At 40.4% G+C, this 22,025-nt stretch overlaps 1 protein-coding gene across 1 annotated transcript; it reads left to right on the top strand.

Annotated features, from left to right (window-relative positions):
- The first annotated feature begins 1,530 nt into the window (after positions 1 to 1,530).
- On the top strand, positions 1,531 to 22,025 carry LOC122659640. The gene is made up of 6 exons (XM_043854736.1): positions 1,531 to 1,972; positions 2,094 to 2,206; positions 2,786 to 3,603; positions 20,816 to 20,948; positions 21,164 to 21,498; positions 21,587 to 22,025. Exons 1-6 carry the CDS (start codon positions 1,594 to 1,596, stop codon positions 21,705 to 21,707), a joined length of 1,899 nt encoding a protein of 632 aa, XP_043710671.1. The 5' UTR covers positions 1,531 to 1,593; the 3' UTR covers positions 21,708 to 22,025.

Below are 22,025 nucleotides of genomic sequence, written 5' to 3'. Positions count from 1 at the left end.
CTTCTATATTGATGCTTGTTTGCAAATCTTTTATTGTTACAAACCTCAAATTTATGCTTAGGATCCATAGGGTATCAACATAACATCCTAGTCAAGCAAAAGATCGAAAGCATATATTTCCTCTTAGACAAATTTATAATCCTTCTTGTTGTTGATAACATAAATTCTCATAAAAAAATATCGGAGAGCGTCTAAGTCCTTCATCAAAAACTATTGTTGCAAGTTAATCTCCGCACCTTCAATACTAGATAAACTGTTACCAAAGAGCATATTATCATCAAATGTCTCATACCAAAAATAAAAATCAAATGTCAAAGTAGTACTTGTTCTCTCCACCCATGGTAAAAAAAAAAAACCTTCTCATCCATCTTATCCTTTGATTGGATTGAAAAGGGGCATTTCAGACCATGAACAATAGAGGTGAGAGTTAATGATGAACCTAGAGTCTAATCATAGTGTCGTCACCTTTGGTGAAGAGTTTCTCTAACTTAATTCTTTGAGTGTTCTATATATTTCACTTTGCAGGCTCATAGGGTCAAATTGAGGTTTTAACTTGGGAACAAAAATGTCAAGGTCTTTGGCAATATTATGAAAATTTGAAATTATGATTAATAAATATTTTCAAAATTCTCTTTAGAATTTTAGTTTTAGGCAAGGATACAAAATTAACAGAAAGTAATATAGATTTTGATTTAAATTTGAAATCTGTTCGTAATTAAAAAAATTTGTATTTCAAATCTTATTTGATTTTTTGCAATGATCATACTGTGTAAAATTACTCTTTAACCTATCTATAATATCTACCATCTTTTTTTTTTTTTGGCAGATCCTAGGACCCATAGGCCACTAGGGGTTGGCATCTCAACTCCCAACTCAAGGAAGGGTGGCTGGGGGGGTTGGGGCATGGAGAATAACATGATGATCGATTGGGGGAGGGGGGAGGGGGGAGGGGGGAGAGTTGAACAAGCGACCTCTCCCTAGACTTAAGCCAACACTCTATTGGCAGCCACCACCAAGCCAAGGGGCCCTTCCAATATCTACCATCCAAAGCCTGACATCAAGTCTACTCCCCCAACAAAAAATAATCTACTATTCTAATGTTTTAAATCTTGATTATAGTATTTATGTAGTTGAGACAAAAGAGCAGAATGGTTACCGTATAGTGTTAAATAGTTGGCGACAAATTTGGACTATTCATTTTTATTGTTTTTTAATTTGAATCGTACATATGCATGGACATACATGCCAATATAAAAGGGGTATTTGATTGATCCTAAATTTTGGTATCGTACTTAATCTAGACCATGTCCTCTGTATCCACCAATTGTAATTCACATATTACTCTTTATCCAAACCCAAAAAAAAAAAAAATCACATATTACTTGAAGACATAGCAAAATACATGCTTTTGTGACCATTTGAAAAAATAACATAACCTTGTGACAATAATAATAAGATCTGATTTTTAATTAAAAACAAAAAAAAATTGCTATCGGAGAGTTTTCAAACTCCGTTGTGTATTATTGTATAGGGATTGTATATTGATGTCTTCAGATTCTGATTTCTGAGGCATGAAAGTAAAGGAGGAGGAGAATGGCATTGATGGGGGAGGACGGGCGAGGCTACGAGCTTGCGAGAAAACTGGAGGGCTGTGGCGTGTGGCGGTCATGGCTGGGCGAATCGAGTTACACCAACTTCGCTCATTTTCTCACCTCCCCGTCCACTTGGGAAGCTTTCATGAGAACCGACGATTCCAAAACTAGGGTTCAGATCCAACTTCAGCTCAGGGTTCGCGCTCTTCTCTACGATAAAGCCAGCGTCTCCCTCTTTCTCCGCTCCCATCTTTCTTCTTCGTTTTCCTCCCCTTCATCGTCATCTTCGTCGTCGTCGTCATCTGCTGCTTCTTCCTCTTCATCCTCTTCTTCGTCTTCTTCTACTGCTGCTGCTTCTCCTTCCAAGCTCAACCCCTTCTGTAAGTCTACCGTGAAAATTTAATCTATTTAGTTACTGACTTGAGTTGTGTTGTATTTTTTTTCCTTTGAATCGGTTTGACTTAATCAGATTTCATAATGCGGTTGGCACAATTCATGCAGATTTACAGTTACACGGGGATGATGTATACTTTTGTTTAGAAGACCATTCACGCAATAGAGGTGTTCAACTGCCAGAAGGTTCAGCTCCTAGTAATTCGGTACAGTCTTCTAAGGTTTGTATTGTTGCTAGACTTGATTTCTTTTATGACGGTTATTTCTTCTGCTATAATTAAATTTTTTTTTGGTGAATGATCTCAATTACTTTGCTAAGTTAATTAACTTTACGTTGCCCAGTGCCTGACTCTTTTTTTTTCTGATAAACGTTAAGTTTAATAAATACTGCAGTTATAAGTAACTAGGCTTTGTTTTTTCTTTAAAAGAAGAATGAATAACTAAATAACTAACTGAAATTCTGACTAGCATTACTAATTCATTGGAGCTATGAAGTTAGAGATGAGGAAATGTTCCTAGCACGGATGAAAGCCCGGAGTTTTAATTTAATTAGGGTAATGCCTAGGTGCTTGGCAGTGTGACCCTCTATCAAGTAACAACAATTATGTTTATCCACTAGGCACTTCCATGTTCAGTTTTTATGACCAGATGGACAAATCTTCCTTAGATATGGTTTGGACACTTCCTTTTATTTTTAAATTTTAACCATGTAGAAAGTGGGATTGTAGAAAGGATGCCTCTTCCATTTTCTCTTCTCATATTTTATGCAGTTTGGTTGACACTGTTGCCGTCTTGTGCAGATCCAATCAAAACTAGCATTTGGTGTTGGATCAAGATATGTTGAACCAGGGGTTGATAATATATCCGAGAAGCCTGGGCATGATGACTTGCCTGAATCATGGTATAATCAATTTATTAAGAAGTACAGAGATAGCAGACAAAATATTTTGCCATTTGGGGATCAGGAATCACACAAGCGTTCACCTGAGGGAATGTCTACTTACCTCAGACTTCTTGAGAAGCATAAGAGGCAGCGGCAAGCATTCAAGGAGGATCAGAGTGTAGGTTTTGGGAATCCCATTTGGGAGAATGGGTCAAACATGCATTCAGTTTCTGTTTCAGATGGCAATAGCTCAATGGATGATGAAACATTTTTCCCTGAAACAATGTTCTCATTGAACTGCGTGCCTGATAGTGCACTACCTCCCATAAGTAGAGCAGAAGACAATAAAAAAATAGAGTTTTATGGGGTCCTTGACTGCTTACCTCATGTTGTGACTCGGAGTCCTGCAATGATGGAAAGGTTTGGCATAAGGCCTGACTACCTAGGGACAGGATTTGAGAGAAGCAAATACAGGGGCAAGAATGGGCTTGAACTGAACAGGAAACCTCTTGGTCAAGAACAAGCATTGCGAATGTCTCAAAAGGTGATAGCTCGTGTATTGGTGACTTTGGGGTTTGAAGGTGCAACTGAAGTTTCAGTGGAGGTCTTATCACAGTTTCTCAACTGTCACATCTGTAAACTTGGTCGTACATTGAAAGTTATCACTGATAGTTACAGAAAACAGTGGTCTGCCATTGAAATTCTCAAAATGTTCCTTCAGACATCAGGCTATAGGTGAGTACATTTCTTAGTAGCTCAAGTGTGGTGTGGTGGTTCTTTTTCAGTATTGTGCATTTCTATTGTACTCATTCCTGGTCCTTGAAATTTTATCTGATGAATATTAGCTTGAAGAGAATATTTTCCAGACACAAAGAATGACATGAATACAGCTACTAAAGAATTTAGAACCAGTATTCTGATGCAGGATGTAAGTTTTTTCTCTGTTTGGGTAGAAACAAAGTAAGCTAGTTGACATCAATGTTAACTACTGTAATAGTGTAACATGCGATAGCAAGAAGGTAGGTTTTGCTGAGGGAGAATTCTTAGGGATATGCAGTCCAGACAACAGTCCTGGAGCACTAGAATTTATTTGATTTAGAGATACTAGAGTTGGATGTCGTTAAGGAGACATCCAACTTTAGTGTGGGTGTTCAGGGGATTAGCATTCATGTGTTTCACCTGAGCTAGAAACTTGGCATTCCCGTTCTGTGATTCACAGAAAGAAGCATAGCTGTTTATACTTTATATGTGGAGGGGGGGAGGGCGTAATGTAGTCCTAGATAGGTAGGAGACCTACTAGGAGCCAGATAACAGAATAAATAGCAAAAAGGAGCTGCTGGTTCACATGGACAGCCTAGGTTTTAGGTTAATTCTAGGGTTTAGGATGGGAATTTGGGAATGGGTCTTATATGGTGTTGAGATGTGTTACCCAATATTATAAGGGTATTTTTGGTTTTTTATTTATGCTTTATTTATGTACTTTTGAACAGGGGTAGGATTGTAATTTGGGCTGTGACACTGTTCACGTGAACAGTATCGTGAATAGTGTCGTGAGTAGTGTCGTGAACAGAGTTTCCCTTTGTAATCTCTTTTATTATTATTATTATAAATGGAGAGCTTGACTGATCTCATTGATCATTAAAGCCATTCACGAAATTCTTGTTTTGTTAACATGGCATCAGAGCCAAATACACTCTGATCTAGGTTTTCAAAACCCACCTCCCTCCCTTCGATTTTTTTTCTCCTTCCCTCCATCGAGCTTCTTCCCTTCTTCTTTCTTCCTTTCTTTTGGTTCTTCTTCTCCCATTAGGGCAGCACTACTGAGGTGATCGTAATGATCTAGCTGCTGCCCCAATATACCTCCTTTTTTATGCCTCTTTTTTGGATCGAGTGGAGCTGAAGCACTGTCTGCGATTTGAAGATTCCTATTTTTTTGGGAGATCAGGCCTCTATATCTGTTTCAGCTGCATCTTCTGTTGTGGGATCTTTATTTGATATTGTTCTCAGCCCCTATTCACTTCATCAGATTGGTTGAAGACCCTAGCCCCTTATCGATCTCTCTTCTCAGGGTTTTTTTCAAAACCCTGACATTAATCGATCTTGGGGTTGGGCTGCTGGTTCCTGCTACATCTGATTGGCACCCTTGCTGCCTTCATTCGACATCATTCCCAGCCTACATATCTGAGATTTTTTGCTCCAATACAACCCTTTTCTATTGGGGGTCGATTCCAGAATTTTTTTTGGATATTTTTTGGCTGTTTGCTGCTTCATTGAAGATTGGTTACCTGCTGCAATGGCTGGTTCAGATTCTTCTTCGGCCTCTTCTGGCATTGATGGCCAGCCCCGGACTGATTTTCTTCCCCTTGCTGCCCCAATCAAACTTGATGGCTCTAACTACCTGAAGTGGTCTCGGTCTACCTATTTGACAGTAGCTGGCCGTTGCCTCACTGGCCATCTTCTTGGGAAAACAACTAAACCAGTAGAAGAGGGTTCTCAGCTCAACAAGTGGTTATCGAATGATGCGATGGTGATGTCCTACTTGATCCATTCTATGCAAGGGGATATCTCAGACAATTTTCTTCTACTGGACACAGCACAAATTACAATCCTACCCTTGTTCATAAGTACATAAATAAAGCATAAATAAAAAACCAAAAATACCCTTATAATATCGGGTAACACATCTCAACATATGGTTTTAATATGCAGGTTTAGGGGATTATTTTGGTATAAAGAAAATTAGATTTGGTTAGGTTTTAAAATTCTGCAGATTTAGGGTTAGGGTTTCGGGTTTTAGGGTTAAGGGAAACTAACAAAATTAGGGTTTAAAGTGGGATTTAGGGGCTGGGCTTGGGATCGAGTTTACCAAATAGGGAAGGGAAGGTTCGATCCAAATATGGGAGGGTTTTGATGGTTAGAAGTGCTGAATCTGGAATTTTAGGGTTTTGGGGTTTAATGGAGTTGGGGGATTTAGGGTTGGACAGATCTGATCAAGCCCAAAGCTGGATCGAATGAAAGGGTTGGGATAAGGATGCTATGTCTGAATTTTGGAGGGATTTTGATGATAGGATATGGCTGGACAGAATTTAGAGTACTAGGGTTTATGCAATTAAAACAGAAAATTAAAGGATTGAATGGGGAATGAAAGGAAAGATAAAAACAGAAAATGAAAATTCAAACTCACACTGGAATCCACCGGCAGTAGCTTGAATGTTTGAAGGATGGAACCACCTTCGAAGAGAGATCCTCTCAGCCGTCACGGCGTAAAGAGTCGTAGAAATCCACCCACCCTTCCACCTTGAAATCCACAAGGATGCACACTCACACAAGGGAGCAAGGAACAGCAGCAATGGCAGCCATGAAATCTGTATTTTTTAAATTCAAAATTCTATGGGGGTGCCCTCCACGATATACTTTATTTATAATAAAGGCCTAAGCCAAATCCTAGTACAAATTAATGTCTCTTCCTTCTAAAATCGTGGAAGGGAGAGTTCTAAACTAACTTAATTAAATTAAAACAGTAAATTGACTAAGATACCCCTACTAACTTAAAAATAAAAGACTCTAACTTAAACAACTAATTTAAAAGAAGATTCCATATTAGCCAATAGGATATAAGAACCTATTAACCAATAGGAACACTTCACTGAAATTAGACCCATTGAACCCATTGGATGCAACCAATTCTAACCCGGTTCAATCCAAAATAGAAAAATAAACTAAGTATGGAAAAATATAAATCCTAACCTACGGCTCCCTATTCAAACCCTAAGTTCAGGGCCTCTTCTTCTTCTTCCTTCTAGGAGCTGCATCAACTCTCCCCGTCTTGAAATCATTCATCTCCGATGAATGGCTAGAGATCACCAAATGGTCTTCCAAATTAGGATCAAGTTTCGTCAACTTATCTTCAACGGATGGTTCAAGCTTGTATGCGGACAGCAGCTCTTTGACGGATGAAGAAGGCTGGAATTCTGGCTGGGCAGCAGCCTCTTGAAGTACCATATGAACACCTTGTAAATCTTCATCATCAAAATAATGTTCATCATCATCAGGGGGGAGTGCATAAATGTGGATGCCGCCTTGGTCTTCGTCTTCACCTTGAACTTCTTCTTTTTCAGCCACGTTGAGAGGCTTCTTCTTGTGTGGGCAGTCCCTAGCAATATGTCCCTTGTCTTGACAGTAATAACAAGTAAAGGGGTCATTTCGGCCCATAGGAGCCTTGCCCTTATCATCCACACGTGGGGGAACAGCAGGGCGAGAGATGTTGCCTATGGAGGAACCTTGTTTTGAGGTGCTATTGCTGATGTAGGCCGGCTTGGAGGTAAACCCCGGCTGTTTACTTGAAGCTAATAACTCCTCTGCTTTCAAGGCCTTCTCAAAACAATCTCGAACGTCTGCAACGTCAACTACCCCAATTGTCCTGTTGATCTCACTTGACAGACCCAACCTGAACCTGGAAAGCATTTGGATGCTCTCCTCCCTAATGCCAGTGCGAGAAGAAAGAGCATCGAATTGCCTCATGTACTCAGTTATAGTCATGGTTCCTTGGCGGAGGGAGTTGAATTTATCCTGCAACTGAGACCTGCGGGGTGCAGTACCATTAAAGTCCATCTCTCTTTCAGCAGTTCTCCACCACTCACGTGCAGGTCCGACAAGTTTAGCGCGGACTAACTTCATTTTCCCTTCTTCAGATAAATCATACCAGTCGAAATAATCTTCTATTGCAGCAAGCCAATCATAAAATACCTGGGGGTCAGAGTTACCATCGAATTCTTTCAGCTCAAGCTTCACCCTTTGGTTGCCTGTATGGCGCCGATTAGTACCCTAGTCTCCAGTGAAGTAGGACCTCATATACTCCTCAAAAGTAGGCTGCCGACCTCTGTCTCTGTCCCGGTGATGCAGATTCATCACCGAAATGGGCTTATTTCTTTAGAAATAAGTCTAGGGTTGGGTTATATATATGTTGGGCCTTTGATCCCATGGGTTTTCTATGTAATAGACCACTTTTATGGGCCTAAAATATGGGTAACTAGGTTGCATACGGGATTAGCTGTTTTAATTCCTTAGTTTTTTATTTTTATGTAATTAGTGGTCATGTGATCACTTAAGTGATCATGTGACTTGTTTAAGTGGTCATGTGATGTAAGTTGGGCTGGATTAGGATTCTATAAGTCCAGCCAGGTTTTGAGTTTATTTCTTTAAGTATTTTAGTTTCCTAGTCAGTTTAAGTTACCTAATAGGTTAGGGATTGGGTTAGGCCTTTCCTTTTTAGAGTAGAAGTCTATTTTTGAGTCTTTTATATAAGGTTGTAAGGGGGCAAAGCCTTGAACACGAATTTGATTAATGAAAAGCTTTTGTTTGCTGCCATTGCTGCTGCCCTGCTCTGTTGAGTGTTGCTCCTTGTGAGTGTGCATCCTTGTGGTTCTATCAAGGTGGAAAGGGATTGGTGGAATCCTGTTAACTCCTTACGCCGTGACGGCTGGGAGGATCTTCTTCAATTCGAAGGTGGCTCTATCCTTCACATCTGTTCAAGCTGCTGCCAGTGGAATCTCCAGTAAGTTTGACACCCAATTTCTTCTTCTAACCCCTCCATTCCCTCACTCCATTAAACCCTAAAACCTGCAACCGATTCTGCCCCCAACAGCAGAATTTTACAACCCCTTCAAACCCTAATCTCTTTACATCATCAGGATCCCCTAAACCTGCATATTAAAACCCTATAAGCCCCTTTCCTAAAATCTGCCCCTAAACACTAGATTTTACAAACAGTCCATTTTCATAAGGCCTCCTACCCGAAACCCTAGATTTTCAATTTCATCCAAATCCATCCAAACCTACACCATTAGACTCCTAAAAACCTGCACATCTTTACCAAATAAACCCTAGTTCGAAACCCTAACCCCAACTTTTGCCCTAATTAACCAAATCTGCCCATTCGGCCAACCCTATTACATAACCCTATTCCCCTGGTTCCTAGTGGGATTTCTCCTATCTAGGACTACATTACCCGGTGTTCTCTATCTGTCTCTGTAGCCTCGGTGGTGATCTCTGTGTTCCCGAGAAGGTTCACGGGCATGTCTAGTCTGTCCCGACAATATCTGTAATGATCTCTATCATCCCTGTCATCTCGGTCAGCTCTAAATCTGTCCCTGTGACCTGTGTCCATCTCTATAACCCCTGTAATCATCTCTGGGGCTCCCATCTCTGTCAGGTAGTCTCTGTACCACTGAATGGAGTTGGTACTGGTCTTCTTCTATGGGTACATTACTGTCCCCATTAAGTGTAGGCTGTCTATGCTCAATTACTCGCAGCCTTTCAGCCATAGCTCTCTGTTCAGCTCTAAAGTCCTCAGACAAGGTCTTCTGGTCAGCAGTAAATTTCTGAAACATCTCTAACATTGCTGCCATAGGGTCAGGTGGTTGTGGCAGCACCGGGTTGCCAAGTTCATCCATGGCTTTGATACCAAATAATGTAGTCCTAGATAGGTAGGAGACCTACTAGGAGCCCGATAACAGAATAAATAGCAAAAAGGAGCTGCTGGTTCACATGGACAGCCTAGGTTTTAGGTTAATTCTAAGGTTTAGGATGGGAATTTGGGAATGGGTCTTATATGGTTTTAATATGCAGGTTTAGGGGATTATTTTGGTATAAAGAAAATTAGATTTGGTTAGGTTTTAAAATTCTGCAGATTTAGGGTTAGGGTTTCGGGTTTTAGGGTTAAGGGAAACTAACAAAATTAGGGTTTAAAGTGGGATTTAGGGGCTGGGCTTGGGATCGAGTTTACCAAATAGGGAAGGGAAGGTTCGATCCAAATATGGGAGGGTTTTGATGGTTAGAAGTGCTGAATCTGGAATTTTAGGGTTTTGGGGTTTAATGGAGTTGGGGGATTTAGGGTTGGACAGATCTGATCAAGCCCAAAGCTGGATCGAATGAAAGGGTTGGGATAAGGATGCTATGTCTGAATTTTGGAAGGATTTTGATGATAGGATATGGCTGGACAGAATTTAGAGTACTAGGGTTTATGCAATTAAAACAGAAAATTAAAGGATTGAATGGGGAATGAAAGGAAAGAAAAAAATAGAAAATGAAGATTCAAACTCACACTGGAATCCACCGGCAATAGCTTGAATGTTTGAAGGATGGAACCACCTTCGAAGAGAGATCCTCCCAGCCGTCACGGCGTAAAGAGTCGCAGGAATCCACCCACCCTTCCACCTTGAAATCCACAAGGATGCACACTCACACAAGGGAGCAAGGAACAGCAGCAATGGCAGCCACGAAATCTGTATTTTTTAAATTCAAAATTCTGTGGGGGAGCCCTCCACGATATACTTTATTTATAATAAAGGCCTAAGCCAAATCCTAGTACAAATTAATGTCTCTTCCTTCTAAAATCGTGGAAGGGAGAGTTCTAAACTAACTTAATTAAATTAAAACAGTAAATTGACTAAGATACCCCTACTAACTTAAAAATAAAAGACTCTAACTTAAACAACTAATTTAAAAGAAGATTCCATATTAGCCAATAGGATATAAGAACCTATTAACCAATAGGAACACTTCACTTAAATTAGACCCATTGAACCCATTGGATGCAACCAATTCTAACCCGGTTCAATCCAAAACAGAAAAATAAACTAAGTATGGAAAAATATAAATCCTAACCTACGGCTCCCTATTCAAACCCTAAGTTCAGGGCCTCTTCTTCTTCTTCTTCCTTCTTGGAGCTGCATCAGGGCAAGGGGAGTAAAACAGAATAGATAGAACCAAAATGAAGCTGTCGGTATCAATATATATGGAACAGTTGAATCTAGCGATTCCAGGGCTGTGGCTCCTTTGATGCTTCAACTGAATTCTATTGAAGATATCGCTTTATCTTGGAGTGGGAAGAAAATTGAAAGCAACTTCGAGGGGAAAGAGGTAACAGAGGCAGGGGTAAAAAGGCAGTCAATAAGCCTGACTTAGATTTATGACCTAGGCCAAGGTGTTACGAGACCGATCCTTTATAGTATCTCTTGTTGAAAAAGATGGATGAACTTATCTAATTTATGAAGATAAGTTTACAAAGTAGACATATCTTATCTTTTTTGCATTAAATTTTTTTGTGTTTCTTTTTTTGTGGAACAGGGATGTCTCATCTCCATAGCCTTATTGAAATTATTTTGTTCTCTTCTTTTACTTAAAATTTATCTTCTTTTGTTTCTGATCGATAGAACCAAAATGAAGCGATTTGCGATGGGCCTTTTCTTTTCCTTCTTATTCCAAATATTACGTACTTATCAATTAATAAATAAAAAAACAAGGAGAGGAAGACATTTGGAAGTTGGCTATGTTCTCAAAGCAGTGGATACACTCACCACCTTAGTTGTCAAAAGCTTTGCCTTGGCGTTGCCTAGGTCAACTTGGCCATGTTTTAACCCAGCTGGGTGCCATTTTGGGTTTTATTTATTTATTTTTTTAACTCATGTATGGTTTTATGCTTCTATGGTGCACCTTATTGCGGCTTTATCATATCTTTAAGGGGTATTATAATTGAGGGAAAAATAGAGAGTAAAACTAAGGGGTTAAAATAAATTGTGTCAATTGGAAAAACAAATACTTCATTACTTCCTTGATCGTTCACTGCTTGTTTTGATGAATGTTGAGTGATCATGGGTTAACTGATGAATGCATCATGTCTTCTCTTTAGTTTATAGTGAATTCTTCATTCTTTTCTTTAGTCTATACATTAAAGTGGGATGATTGAAGTGGAGAGGTGCGTTCGGAGTGTTGTGTGATTGTCGTATTCCTTTAAAGCTTGTTAGAAAACAGAATCCAAGTAATCAAACCATGAGAAAATAAGGAGAAGGAGAGAGAAGAAGGAAGAAGGGAAGAGAAGATGCCACCAAAAGTGTGGAGAGAGGCACCCTGCGATAGTATTGTAATGTCTATCGCGGGCCCCTCTTCCCTTATATATATATATATATATATATAAAGCACTAACAAGGGATTTGGTTAGGGGACCAAAATACCCACTGTTCACATGGTTATTGTTCACACGGTTACTGTTCACGTGAACAGTTACTCGTGAACAATTAAATAAATGTAAAAGGTCTAAAGTACCCCTCGTATCTCAACACTCCACCTCAAGCTGGAACATATATATCACCAATGCTCAGCTTGTTACAACAAGTACAAAAACTAGGAGCAAACAATGACTTAGTAAACATATGAGCTAATTGATATGTAAAAAAAAAACAAAGGAGTCTTAAGTAGCTTCTTCAAAACCGCATCACAAAGTGACAATCCACTTCAATATATTTGGTCCGCTCATGATAGACCAGATTACTGGCAATATATATAGCTGCTTGGTTGTCACAATACATCTTCATGGGTGTGGGCACAGGAAAACCCATTTCAAGAAGTAGGGATCTGAGCCACGTCAGCTCGGCTGTAGTATGAGTCATGGCTCTATACTTTGCTTCAGCACTCGACCTGGCGATTGTCGTATGTTTCTTGCTTCGCCATGTAACCAAATTACCCCCCAATAAATGTACAATATCCTGTAGTCTAACGATGATCGATAGCCAATCCATCCCAATCAGCATCTAAAAAGGCAACTAACTCCATATGCTTATTTGGACGATAAATTAACCCTTTACCAAGGGCACCTTTCAAGTAACGAAGGATACGTACAACTGCATCCCAATGAGCTTTCTGTAAGGTATATTTGCTTCCCAACCAAACTCCTGTGCTAATGTACATCTTTGAGAGGATCACCATCATTAACACCAAACTTTTGATGAGGGTCCATAAGAATATCCATTGGCTTTGATGCAAGCATACCAGTGTCAAACAGAAGGTCTAAGACATATTTTCTTTGAGATAAACTGATGCCTTTCTTGTTTCTCACAACCTCAATACCAAGAAAATAGTGGAGGTTACCTAGATCCTTGGTCTGAAAATGCTGTTGTAAATATGTTTTTACCTCTGCAATACTAGCCACATCATCACCAAAAATGATAAGTCATCCACATAGACAACCAGCTTACCTCCTCGACAACGAATAAACACCGAGTGATCCGAATAACATTGTGAGAAACCACAAGATACCACTGTAACACTGAACTTCTCAAACCATGCTTTGGGCAATTGTTTGAGACCATAAATAGCCTTACGTAACTTGCAAACCCCAGAACTATTCTCCCCCTGAGCAACATAACCTGGAGGTGACTCCATATAAACCTCTTCACTCAAATCACCATACAAAAAAGCATTTTTAATGTCTAATTGAAACAATGGCCAATCATAATTAACAGCCAGAGAAATAAGTAAACGAACAGAATTCAGCCATGCAACAAGAGAGAATGTCTTGAAATAGTCAACCCTAGAAGTTTGGGTATACCGTTTGGCAACTAGACGGTCCTTGAGCCGCTCAATAGCCATTAGAGAGGTACTTAATAGTGTAAATAATGTAAGACTAGAACCTGAATTGGTCTAATCCCAGGTAGGATCAAATAAAAAAACAAAACCTCCAATAAACAAGAAATCATACGAGGGAACCAAGTGGACACTTGGAGTTTGGTTGATCTACCTCCTAGAAAGGAACTTGTTAAGTGTCACTGGGTTTACACCATCAAATACCTTCTGGATGGTTCTGTTGAGTGGCTTAAAGCCCGTCTGGCTGCCAAGGGGTATACACAGACTTATGGTGTGGACTACTTAGAGACCTTCTCTCATGTTGCTCAGCTGAATTCTGTTCGCCTTCTTATTTCTATGGCAGTTAATTTTGATTAGCCCTTGTTTCAGTTAGATATTAAAAACGCCTTCTTGTATGGTGATCTTCATAAGGAGGTGTATATGGAGCAACCTCCTGGGTATGTTGCTCAGGGGGATAAAAGTACTTGGGTGTGCAAGTTGCAGAAAACAATCTATGGCCTCAAACAATCACCCAGAGCGTGGTTTGAGAAGTTTAGTGCCACGGTTGTATCATGCGGGTTTTCATAGTGTTACTCTGATCATTCTGTGTTTGTTCGTCGTCATGGTAGCAAGTTGGTTATTCTGGTTGTGTACGTTGATGATATTATTGTTTCTAGTGATGATGTGTCAGGCATTGCTGAAGTAAAGGCTTACTTACAACAGAACCTTCAGATCAAGGATTTAGGTGATCTTCACTACTTTCTTGGCATTGAGGTTGTGAGAAGCAAGAAGGGTATCAGTCTTTCCTAAAGGAAGTATGTTTTAAATCTTTTATCTGATACTGGTATGCTTGCGTCCAAGCCAGTGAATATTCGCATGGATCATCATCAGAAGTTTGATGTAGATGATGTAGATCCTCTCAAGGATGTGCACAAGTACAAGAGTTTAGTTGGGAAGTTGATTTACCTCACTGTCATGAGACCAGACATCTCGTTTGTTGTTGGTGTTCTGAGCCAGTTTATGCAAACTCCTCAGAAAGCTCACTGGGATGCTGCCATTCGCATTCTTCGTTATTTGAAGGGTGCTCCCGATAAATGGTTGATTTATCGTTTTAATCGGCATATGGATCTGGTTGCTTATTCTGATGAAGACTGGGTTGGGTTGGAAAGTGATCGTCGCTCCACTGCAGGTTATTGTACGTTTGTTGGGGGTAATCTTGTCTCGTGGCATAGTAAGAAACAAACTATTATTGCGCGGTCAAGTGCAAAAGCGGAGTACTGGGCTATGGCCCACCCTGCAGCTGAGTTGATGTGGCTCAAGTCTCTCCTTCTTGAGATTGGATTTCCTATGCCTACGCCGATGAAGATGTATTGTGATAACCAGACAACTATATATATTGCTAGTAATCCTGTTACCATGAGCGGACTAAACACATTGAGGTGGACTGTCACTTTGTTCATGATGCTGTCTTGAAAAAGCTGATTGAGACCCTGTTTGTTTCGTCTTCAAATCAACTAGCTGATGTCTTCACCAAGTTGTTGTTTGCCCCTAATTTTCGCACTTGTTTTAACAAGCTGAGCATGGGAGACCTATATGCTCTAGCTTGAGGGGGAGTGTTGAGATTTAGGGGTAGTTTAGTCATAGTTATTTGGGGTTTTGGGGTTCTATGTTATTTACTTTCTTTTCTGCCTTTATTTGTTAAGTTGTAATTGGTACGGGCTTAGGGGTAATTTCATAATAAACCCCTAACCAACTTACCTTAGTTCTGCACTTTATTATTAATAGAACCCAGGTCCTACGATAGAAAACACAATCTTCTATCGTAGGCTGCTGGTTAGCTAGCTCTGATTTCTAACAAACCCAATATAGGGCAACAACAATCACCAGCAGCAAAGGAAGCAAAAAAGCAACCCCCAGATAAATCAATTCAGTTACAGGGTTTTGAAGAACCCAAATCAATAGATAGAGTAATGTGTATACCAAGAGCCGCAATAAGGACTATAAAAGCAATAGACAATACCAGAGTAGGTGTAAAGTAGAGCTGGAATGATGAACCAGCAGTTGACAAAAAAACTTCAGTGTAGCAGAGAAGACCATAAATCAGTCCAAGGCAGAAATCGATTCTTCGGGGTCTTGGTGTAGCATCAACCAATGGAGCACATAGTCTTGTAGATTCATTTATCAGAAAGATCTAAGAAAGAAGAGCCGCAACCACAATAGAAGTAACAATCATATCCATATGTTGTAAGATGGGTTCAAGGGTATTTATGTCCTAGGGGTGTTTACGTCCTTGTCCTATTCTAGAATGTTCTCTCATTTATTATAAATAAAGAGGGGTTGTGATTAATTAGTCACAAGCCATATTTCTCAATTTCTCCACATGATATCAGAGCAGGGATCCCCTTCGGGATTAGAACCCTAATGGTTCTTTTCACGAAACCCTAGGCCATCTCCCTCTTATGCCATCTCTCTCCCTTCTCGTTTCTGTGCCGCAAGCCCCACATCACCGCCTCCGCCACCACGTTCTAGTGGCTCCACTCCTCTCACCCTTCTCTTGGTTTCACCCTTGGTGGAGAGTTTTTTCTCCCAACAAGGGTTCTCTTCTCCTTTCATGGTTTAATTCTCCTTCTATTTTTCAGAAGGTGATGTTCTTCTTTGGATCCGCGACGTGTTGATGCTTTTGTGATTTGTCTCTGACTAGCAACCATGGGTGACTCTGAGATCTCCTTTGCATCTACTGGACAAGAAGGGGTCAATCAACGGGACCTTCTCCCATTCCCAGCTAGCTCCATTAAATTAAATGAGAGCAATTATTTGATCTGGGCAAGATCTTGCTACCCGGTTGTCGGTGCTCGTGGGATTTCCAGATTTTTTACTGGTGTTGTTGTTATGCCTACTGCTATTGGTCCAGCTCAAGACAAATGGATGACTTCCAATTTTTTGGTGATGTCCTACCTCATCAACTCTAAGGATCCTACAATAGCCGAGGGCTATTTACTTCTTGACGTTGCTGCCAAATTTGGAAGACAGCTAAGGATACGTACTCAAAGGTTGGTAATGTTTTCCAGTGTTATGAACTTTGCCAGAAGATTGATGCTGCAAAACAAGGGGAGTTATCTCTTTCTCAATATTACTCTACTTTGTGTAGCATGTGGCAACAGTTAGATTTTTATGGGTCCTTTTCTGCTACCTGTGAGATTGATGCTTCTGCTTTTAAGAAATGGGAAGATGGGCTTTGAGTTTTTGATTTTCTCGTAGGACTTAATATTGAGTTTGATATGATTTGGATTCATGTTCTGAATTGGGAACCAATCCCCACTCTTGAGCAGGCTTATGCTATGGTGCAATCAGAGGATAATCAACATAATGCTATGGCTCATCCCGTTCCTCAGGAACGATCTGCCCTTGCCACCAATTCACAAAATTATCTTGTAGTGGTCTTTCTCGTGGAATTGGTGATCGTCCTCCTTCTGATCGGGCCCCAGTAAAATGTAACTATTGTGGCAAGGAACGGCATACCCGGGAGAGATGTTGGAAATTGCATGGACGCCCTGCAGATACTCAAGGTCGCCCTTCTTCTGCTCGTGCCCATCATACTTCATCTGTAGACACCGCTGCTACTGACCAATCTTTTTCTTAGGAGGTTCTCCATACCCTACGAAATCTGGTCACTAAATTGGTCTCTTCTTCTTCATCACTAGCCCCATCTGCGTCATCAGCTACCTCCCTGCTAGGGAATTTCGAACCATCTTCATCTTTCATTTCTGACCAGCCAGGTATCTCCTTTTGTGGTCATTGTTCCTCTATCTCATCTGATACTTGGATAATAGATTCAGGGGCTACTGATCATATGACTGGTTCTCCTCTTCATTTTTCCCAATATTCTCCTTTATCTGGAAATTCAAAGGTTCGTGTTGTTGATGGTTCTCTTTCTTCAGTTTCAAGAAAGGGCACCATTACCTGTACTTCCTCTCTATCTCTTTCATTTGTTTTACATGTTCCAAAATTTTCCTCTAACTTGCTTTCTGCAAGTTCTCTTACCCGTGACCTAAATTGCAAAGTAACTTTTTTTTCCTGATCACTATATTTTCAGGACTTGGTAACAGGAAATACGATCGGTTGTGGCAAGGTGGCTGGTGGTCTTTACTTGCTGGACAGTTCTCCATCAACAATGGTTTCCCATTCAGATTCACTTTCTTCTTCTTTGAGTGATTTGCATCGGTGGCATTGTTGATTGGGTCATCCCCTTTAGGCGTTTTATTTTCTTTATTTCCCAGTTTGGTGAACAAATGTACTCCCAATAATTTTAGTTGTGATGCTTGCATTTTTGCAAAGCAAACTCGGGCTGTTTATCCTATTTCAAACAATCGTAGTATGGTACCTTTCAGTTTAATTCACTCCGATATGTTGGCCCTTGCCCATTGTGTTTCTACCTCTAGATATAGGTGGTTTGTCACTTTCATAGATTGGTTTAGTCATACCACATGGATGAATCTTTTTTTTTTTTGGTAATGACATGGGTGTATCTTATGCACTAGAAAAGTGATGTATTTAATTGTTTTCAACTCTTCCACAACACGGTCCAAACCCAATTTGATGCCAAGGTGAAAATCCTTCGATCAAATAATGGGAAGGAATATGTGGAGGGTGCATTTCAGAAATATTTATCCGACCATGGCATTATCCATGAGACGAGTTGCGTGGATACTCCAGCCCAAAATGATGTTGCCGAATGGAAGAATCGCCATCTTTTGGAGGTTACCAAATCTTTGTTGTTCGCCATGAATGTTCTGCCTCAGTTTTGGGGGGATGCTGTCCTATTGGCAGCTTATCTCATTAATCGGCTGCCCTCCCGGGTGTTGTCTACACGCTGTCCAATTGAGCTGCTGATGGGTTCTTCCTCCTTCGTGGTGCCTCCCAAAGTGTGTGGCTGTATGGTATTTGCCCAGAATCACCATGTTCATGGCAAGATTGATCCCAGGGGGTTGCGTTGTATTTCTTTGGGCTATTCTACTACGCAAAAGGGGTACAAGTGTTATCATCCTCCTAGAAAATTATTTGTTACTATGGATGTGGTTTTTTCGCGAGGGGGAGGCGTATTTTCCATCTCCCACTCCTCTTCAGGGGGAGTCTTCTAGTAGAGAGGAGGCGGTACCTCCTTTGATTACTTCTCTTGATGTTCCCATGGTAGAAGACACTTCCAGTGTTGAACTTGAGGATGGAATAATGGGACAGGAGCAGGCGCAATCTCAAGTGCAGGAGGTGATGGAGACTGGGAAAACTGATCCTTGGAAGGTTTTTACTAGAGGAACGTGGCACAAATAGAAGGAAGTTGACAATATCATCACCACTGCACCTAACCAATTGTTGCTCCCGGATCCAGGTTCTTTGCCCATTTCTTCTGGTAAGTCTCCTTTGGATCCTAGTTTAGATTTACCAATTATTGTTCGTAAACCCCGGAGAACTTGTATTCAGCATCCCATCTCCAATGTTGTTTCTTATGACTCTCTTTCTCCTTCCTTCCATGCTTTTGTTTCCACTCTGTCTTCTGTTTCTATCCCTAACACCTAGCAGGAAGCAATGGCCATTTCAAGAAAGAAAGATGCAATGAATGAGGAGATGAGAGATTTGGAAAAGAATCAGACGTGGTAAGTCTTCCTCCGGGAAAGAAATCAGTCGGCTGAAATGGGTCTTCACTGTCAAACACAAGGCTGATGGGACTGTGGAGAGATTTAAGGAGAGATTGGTTGCTAGAGGGTTCACTCAGACTCATGGGATTGACTATCTAGAGACCTTTGCCCCCGTTGCAAAGATGAATATTATTAGAGTCATCATTTTGTGTTCAGCCAATCAAGGATGAGATCTTCAACAACTAGATGTGAATTATGCCTTTCTCCATGTAGAGCTTGAAGAGGAGGTGTACATAGATATTCCTCCGGGTTTTACTGATAAACAAACCCAAGGAAAAGTGTGTCATCTCACCATATAATCAGCAGCAGCCATCAACCAAGGAGAAAACACCAATATCGATCTCAAAAGAAAACCCTGACAATAGTCGATTTCTCCAGTATGGGGAAAATAGTAGGGTCTTCAAATCAGCCGTAGTAGACCATCAAATAGGTAGTATAGGAGCACTCCATTAATGGAAGGAGGAGGCTTAATGCATAGCAGAAACAGCAATAGGTGGCTGCACACCACAGGGTTTTTAAAAAAGGAAAATCAGCAGAAGAGAGGAAAAGAAACCCTTGATTTGATTGTAGAGGCTCTGATACCATGTTAGAAAATAGAATCTAAGTAATCAAACCAAGAAAAAATAAGGAGAAGAAGAGAGAGAGAAGGAAGAAGGGAAGAGAAGAGAAGATGCCGCCAAACGTGTGGAGAGAGGCAGCCTGCAATAGTGTTGTAATGTCTATCGCAGGCCCCTCTTCCATTATATGTATATAGCACTAAAAAGGGATTCGGTTAGGGGACCAAAATACCTACTGTTCACGCGGTTACTGTTCACGTGAACAGTTACTCGTGAACAGTACTAAACAATTAAAAAAACCTAAAAGGTCTAAACTACCCCTAGTATCTCAACAAAGTTTAAAGGAAAGTTCTATAGGACTGTTGTACAACCAGCTATGATGTATGGGGCAGAGTGTTGGGCAGTTTTGAAGTGTCATATTGAGAAGCTATGTATAGCAGAAGTGAGGGTCTTAAGATGGATGTGTGGAAAAACTATGAAGGATAAAATAAGAAATGATCGGATTAGAGCTGACCTAGGAGTGGCCCCGATCAATGACAAGCTCTGAGAGAGTCGTTTGAAGTGGTATGACCATGTTCAACGGAGGCCTAGGGACGCCTAAGTAAGGAGGAGTGATATGATCCCAATTGAAGGGGTTATTTTTGTTTTATTGTCCATCTTTCATTTGTCATTTTCCATTTTGCATATCTCATTTCATCCTCCATCTCTCCATCCCCCCTTCTTTGTTTTGTTTGGATCCATGTAGCCGACCCCATTAAATTGGGATAAGGTTGTGTTTGTTGTTGTTTGTTGTTGTTGTATACGTTACAATCCTAAGTAGATTGAATATTAACATAACCTGGTCAGGATATTAATAAACAAGTACCAACATAGCTTGAAAGGTCTTAAACTAAACCTTTTTTTTTATGCATGCCTTGACCAATAAGGTGTCGCCTGGGTAGCCTCCTAGGCTCCAATCCTGGCCAGTGCCATTGCTTGCCTTGGCATCATGACCATGACAACTAAGTTCTGTAAGGATTTAGGATCTAATAATATCATGTACACACTCTCAGTACTTGTGACACTACTTATGATCAATGAATTCTCAAGCAAATAATCGCTGAGGAATGCAGCTAAGGTCCCAACTCTTGGCTTTGTGTTCTATTTGTTTCCAGTTTGAAAAAAAAATTTAGCCTGTTGACTCTGCTACTGAACAAAAAGAAGCATTTTTTTAAGTAACATTATTTTTAGAGCCTTAAATTATTTTTTCATTTAATTTTTTTGTTAAATGCTAGTTTTCTGTTGAAACACTTGCTTCTCCAGTGATCTTGGGGCTTTAGCAGAATATGCAAAAGAGGGTAACAGGACATTCACACAACAAACACCGCAGAATCTAAGAGGACTACAATCAGGGTTCCAGTCCCAGCATCAGAGTCCCAATCTACAACCCCAGCAAGTACGAATATTTATTCATTAAATCCCTTTCTATTGTGTGGAAGACTTTATATCTTTGTTATGCTCATCCAATTTATGGGTTTAGAGAAATCCGATGAAGTTACCATATGTCACTATTGATCTTTGCACCAAGTGACTGTTAACTTAATGTATTATAACCTGTATCTTCATATGAGTAACATTTTCTTTCCTCTTTCAAATTGGCCTCCTCTACAGTTCCCAAGACAAATGCATCCTCACATGCAGATGCAGATTATGCATCCCCAGAATCTGGCTTTTCAGCAGCAGCAGCAGTGGGAGAGAATGAGAAGACGCCAACCATCAACTCCACGCTCTGGTATGAGCATGGATAAAGAGAGACCCCTTATGGAAGTTAAGATTGAGAATGCAACCGAATCACCATTTGACGGGAACTCTTCCATTGTCAACGGTAGACACCCCCAGATGCAATTCCGGCAGCAGCAACTGGGTGGTATGGCTAACCTCCCTGCTCAATCCAGCCATCAGTTTAAACAATTGGCTTCCGGTCAAATCCCTCAAATCCAGACACAGTAAGACCCTAACTAAACTGAATTTAAGTGACAACATTCTATTCAATAGGCATGCTAGAAGAGTTCTTAAGTTTCTCGGTTCATACAGGAACATGGTCATGGCGAGGCCCCCACCGGTGAAGGTTGAGGGCTTTCAGGAGTTGATGGGTGGAGATGCATCATTGAAGCATGATTCTGAAGAGCACAAGCTAACTTCCCCGTCCAAATAGTATGTTCATATTTTGTTTCAAGCCCCCCTACATGGCTACATATTCCATATAGTGGTATGTGATCTCGGAATGTGCTTTGCCAGAATTACTTGTTCACCAACATAGATCATGGAAATTTCCCGCAGTTTCTGTTTTGTGCTCTACCCTTACAAAAATAACCGATGTATAGTCTACTGGGAAAAGAATCTATTTTATTTTACATGTGTAGTTCTAGAATCATCTTCTTTTATGAATTTTGATCACAGTGATCACAAGAATAAGACCTCCCTTCTGTGTGCCATAAAAGTTGACATGATTACAGTAACTCCTTGTTTGGTG

This window comes from Telopea speciosissima, chromosome 4 (genome assembly GCF_018873765.1).
Source record: "Telopea speciosissima isolate NSW1024214 ecotype Mountain lineage chromosome 4, Tspe_v1, whole genome shotgun sequence".
Lineage (NCBI taxonomy): Eukaryota > Viridiplantae > Streptophyta > Magnoliopsida > Proteales > Proteaceae > Telopea > Telopea speciosissima.
Note: the sequence above shows the minus strand (reverse complement) of the source record. Positions and strands in the feature narration are given on the sequence as shown.

Bases quoted from the DNA above. Each gene is read 5' to 3' on its own strand.
- LOC122659640 (XM_043854736.1), top strand. From the start codon at position 1,594: ATGGCATTGATGGGGGAGGACGGGCGAGGCTACGAGCTTGCGAGAAAA. The intron at 1,973-2,093 runs GTAAGTCTACCG...CAATTCATGCAG, and splicing joins TTCCAAGCTCAACCCCTTCT to ATTTACAGTTACACGGGGAT. The intron at 20,949-21,163 runs GTACGAATATTT...CCTCCTCTACAG, and splicing joins CCAATCTACAACCCCAGCAA to TTCCCAAGACAAATGCATCC.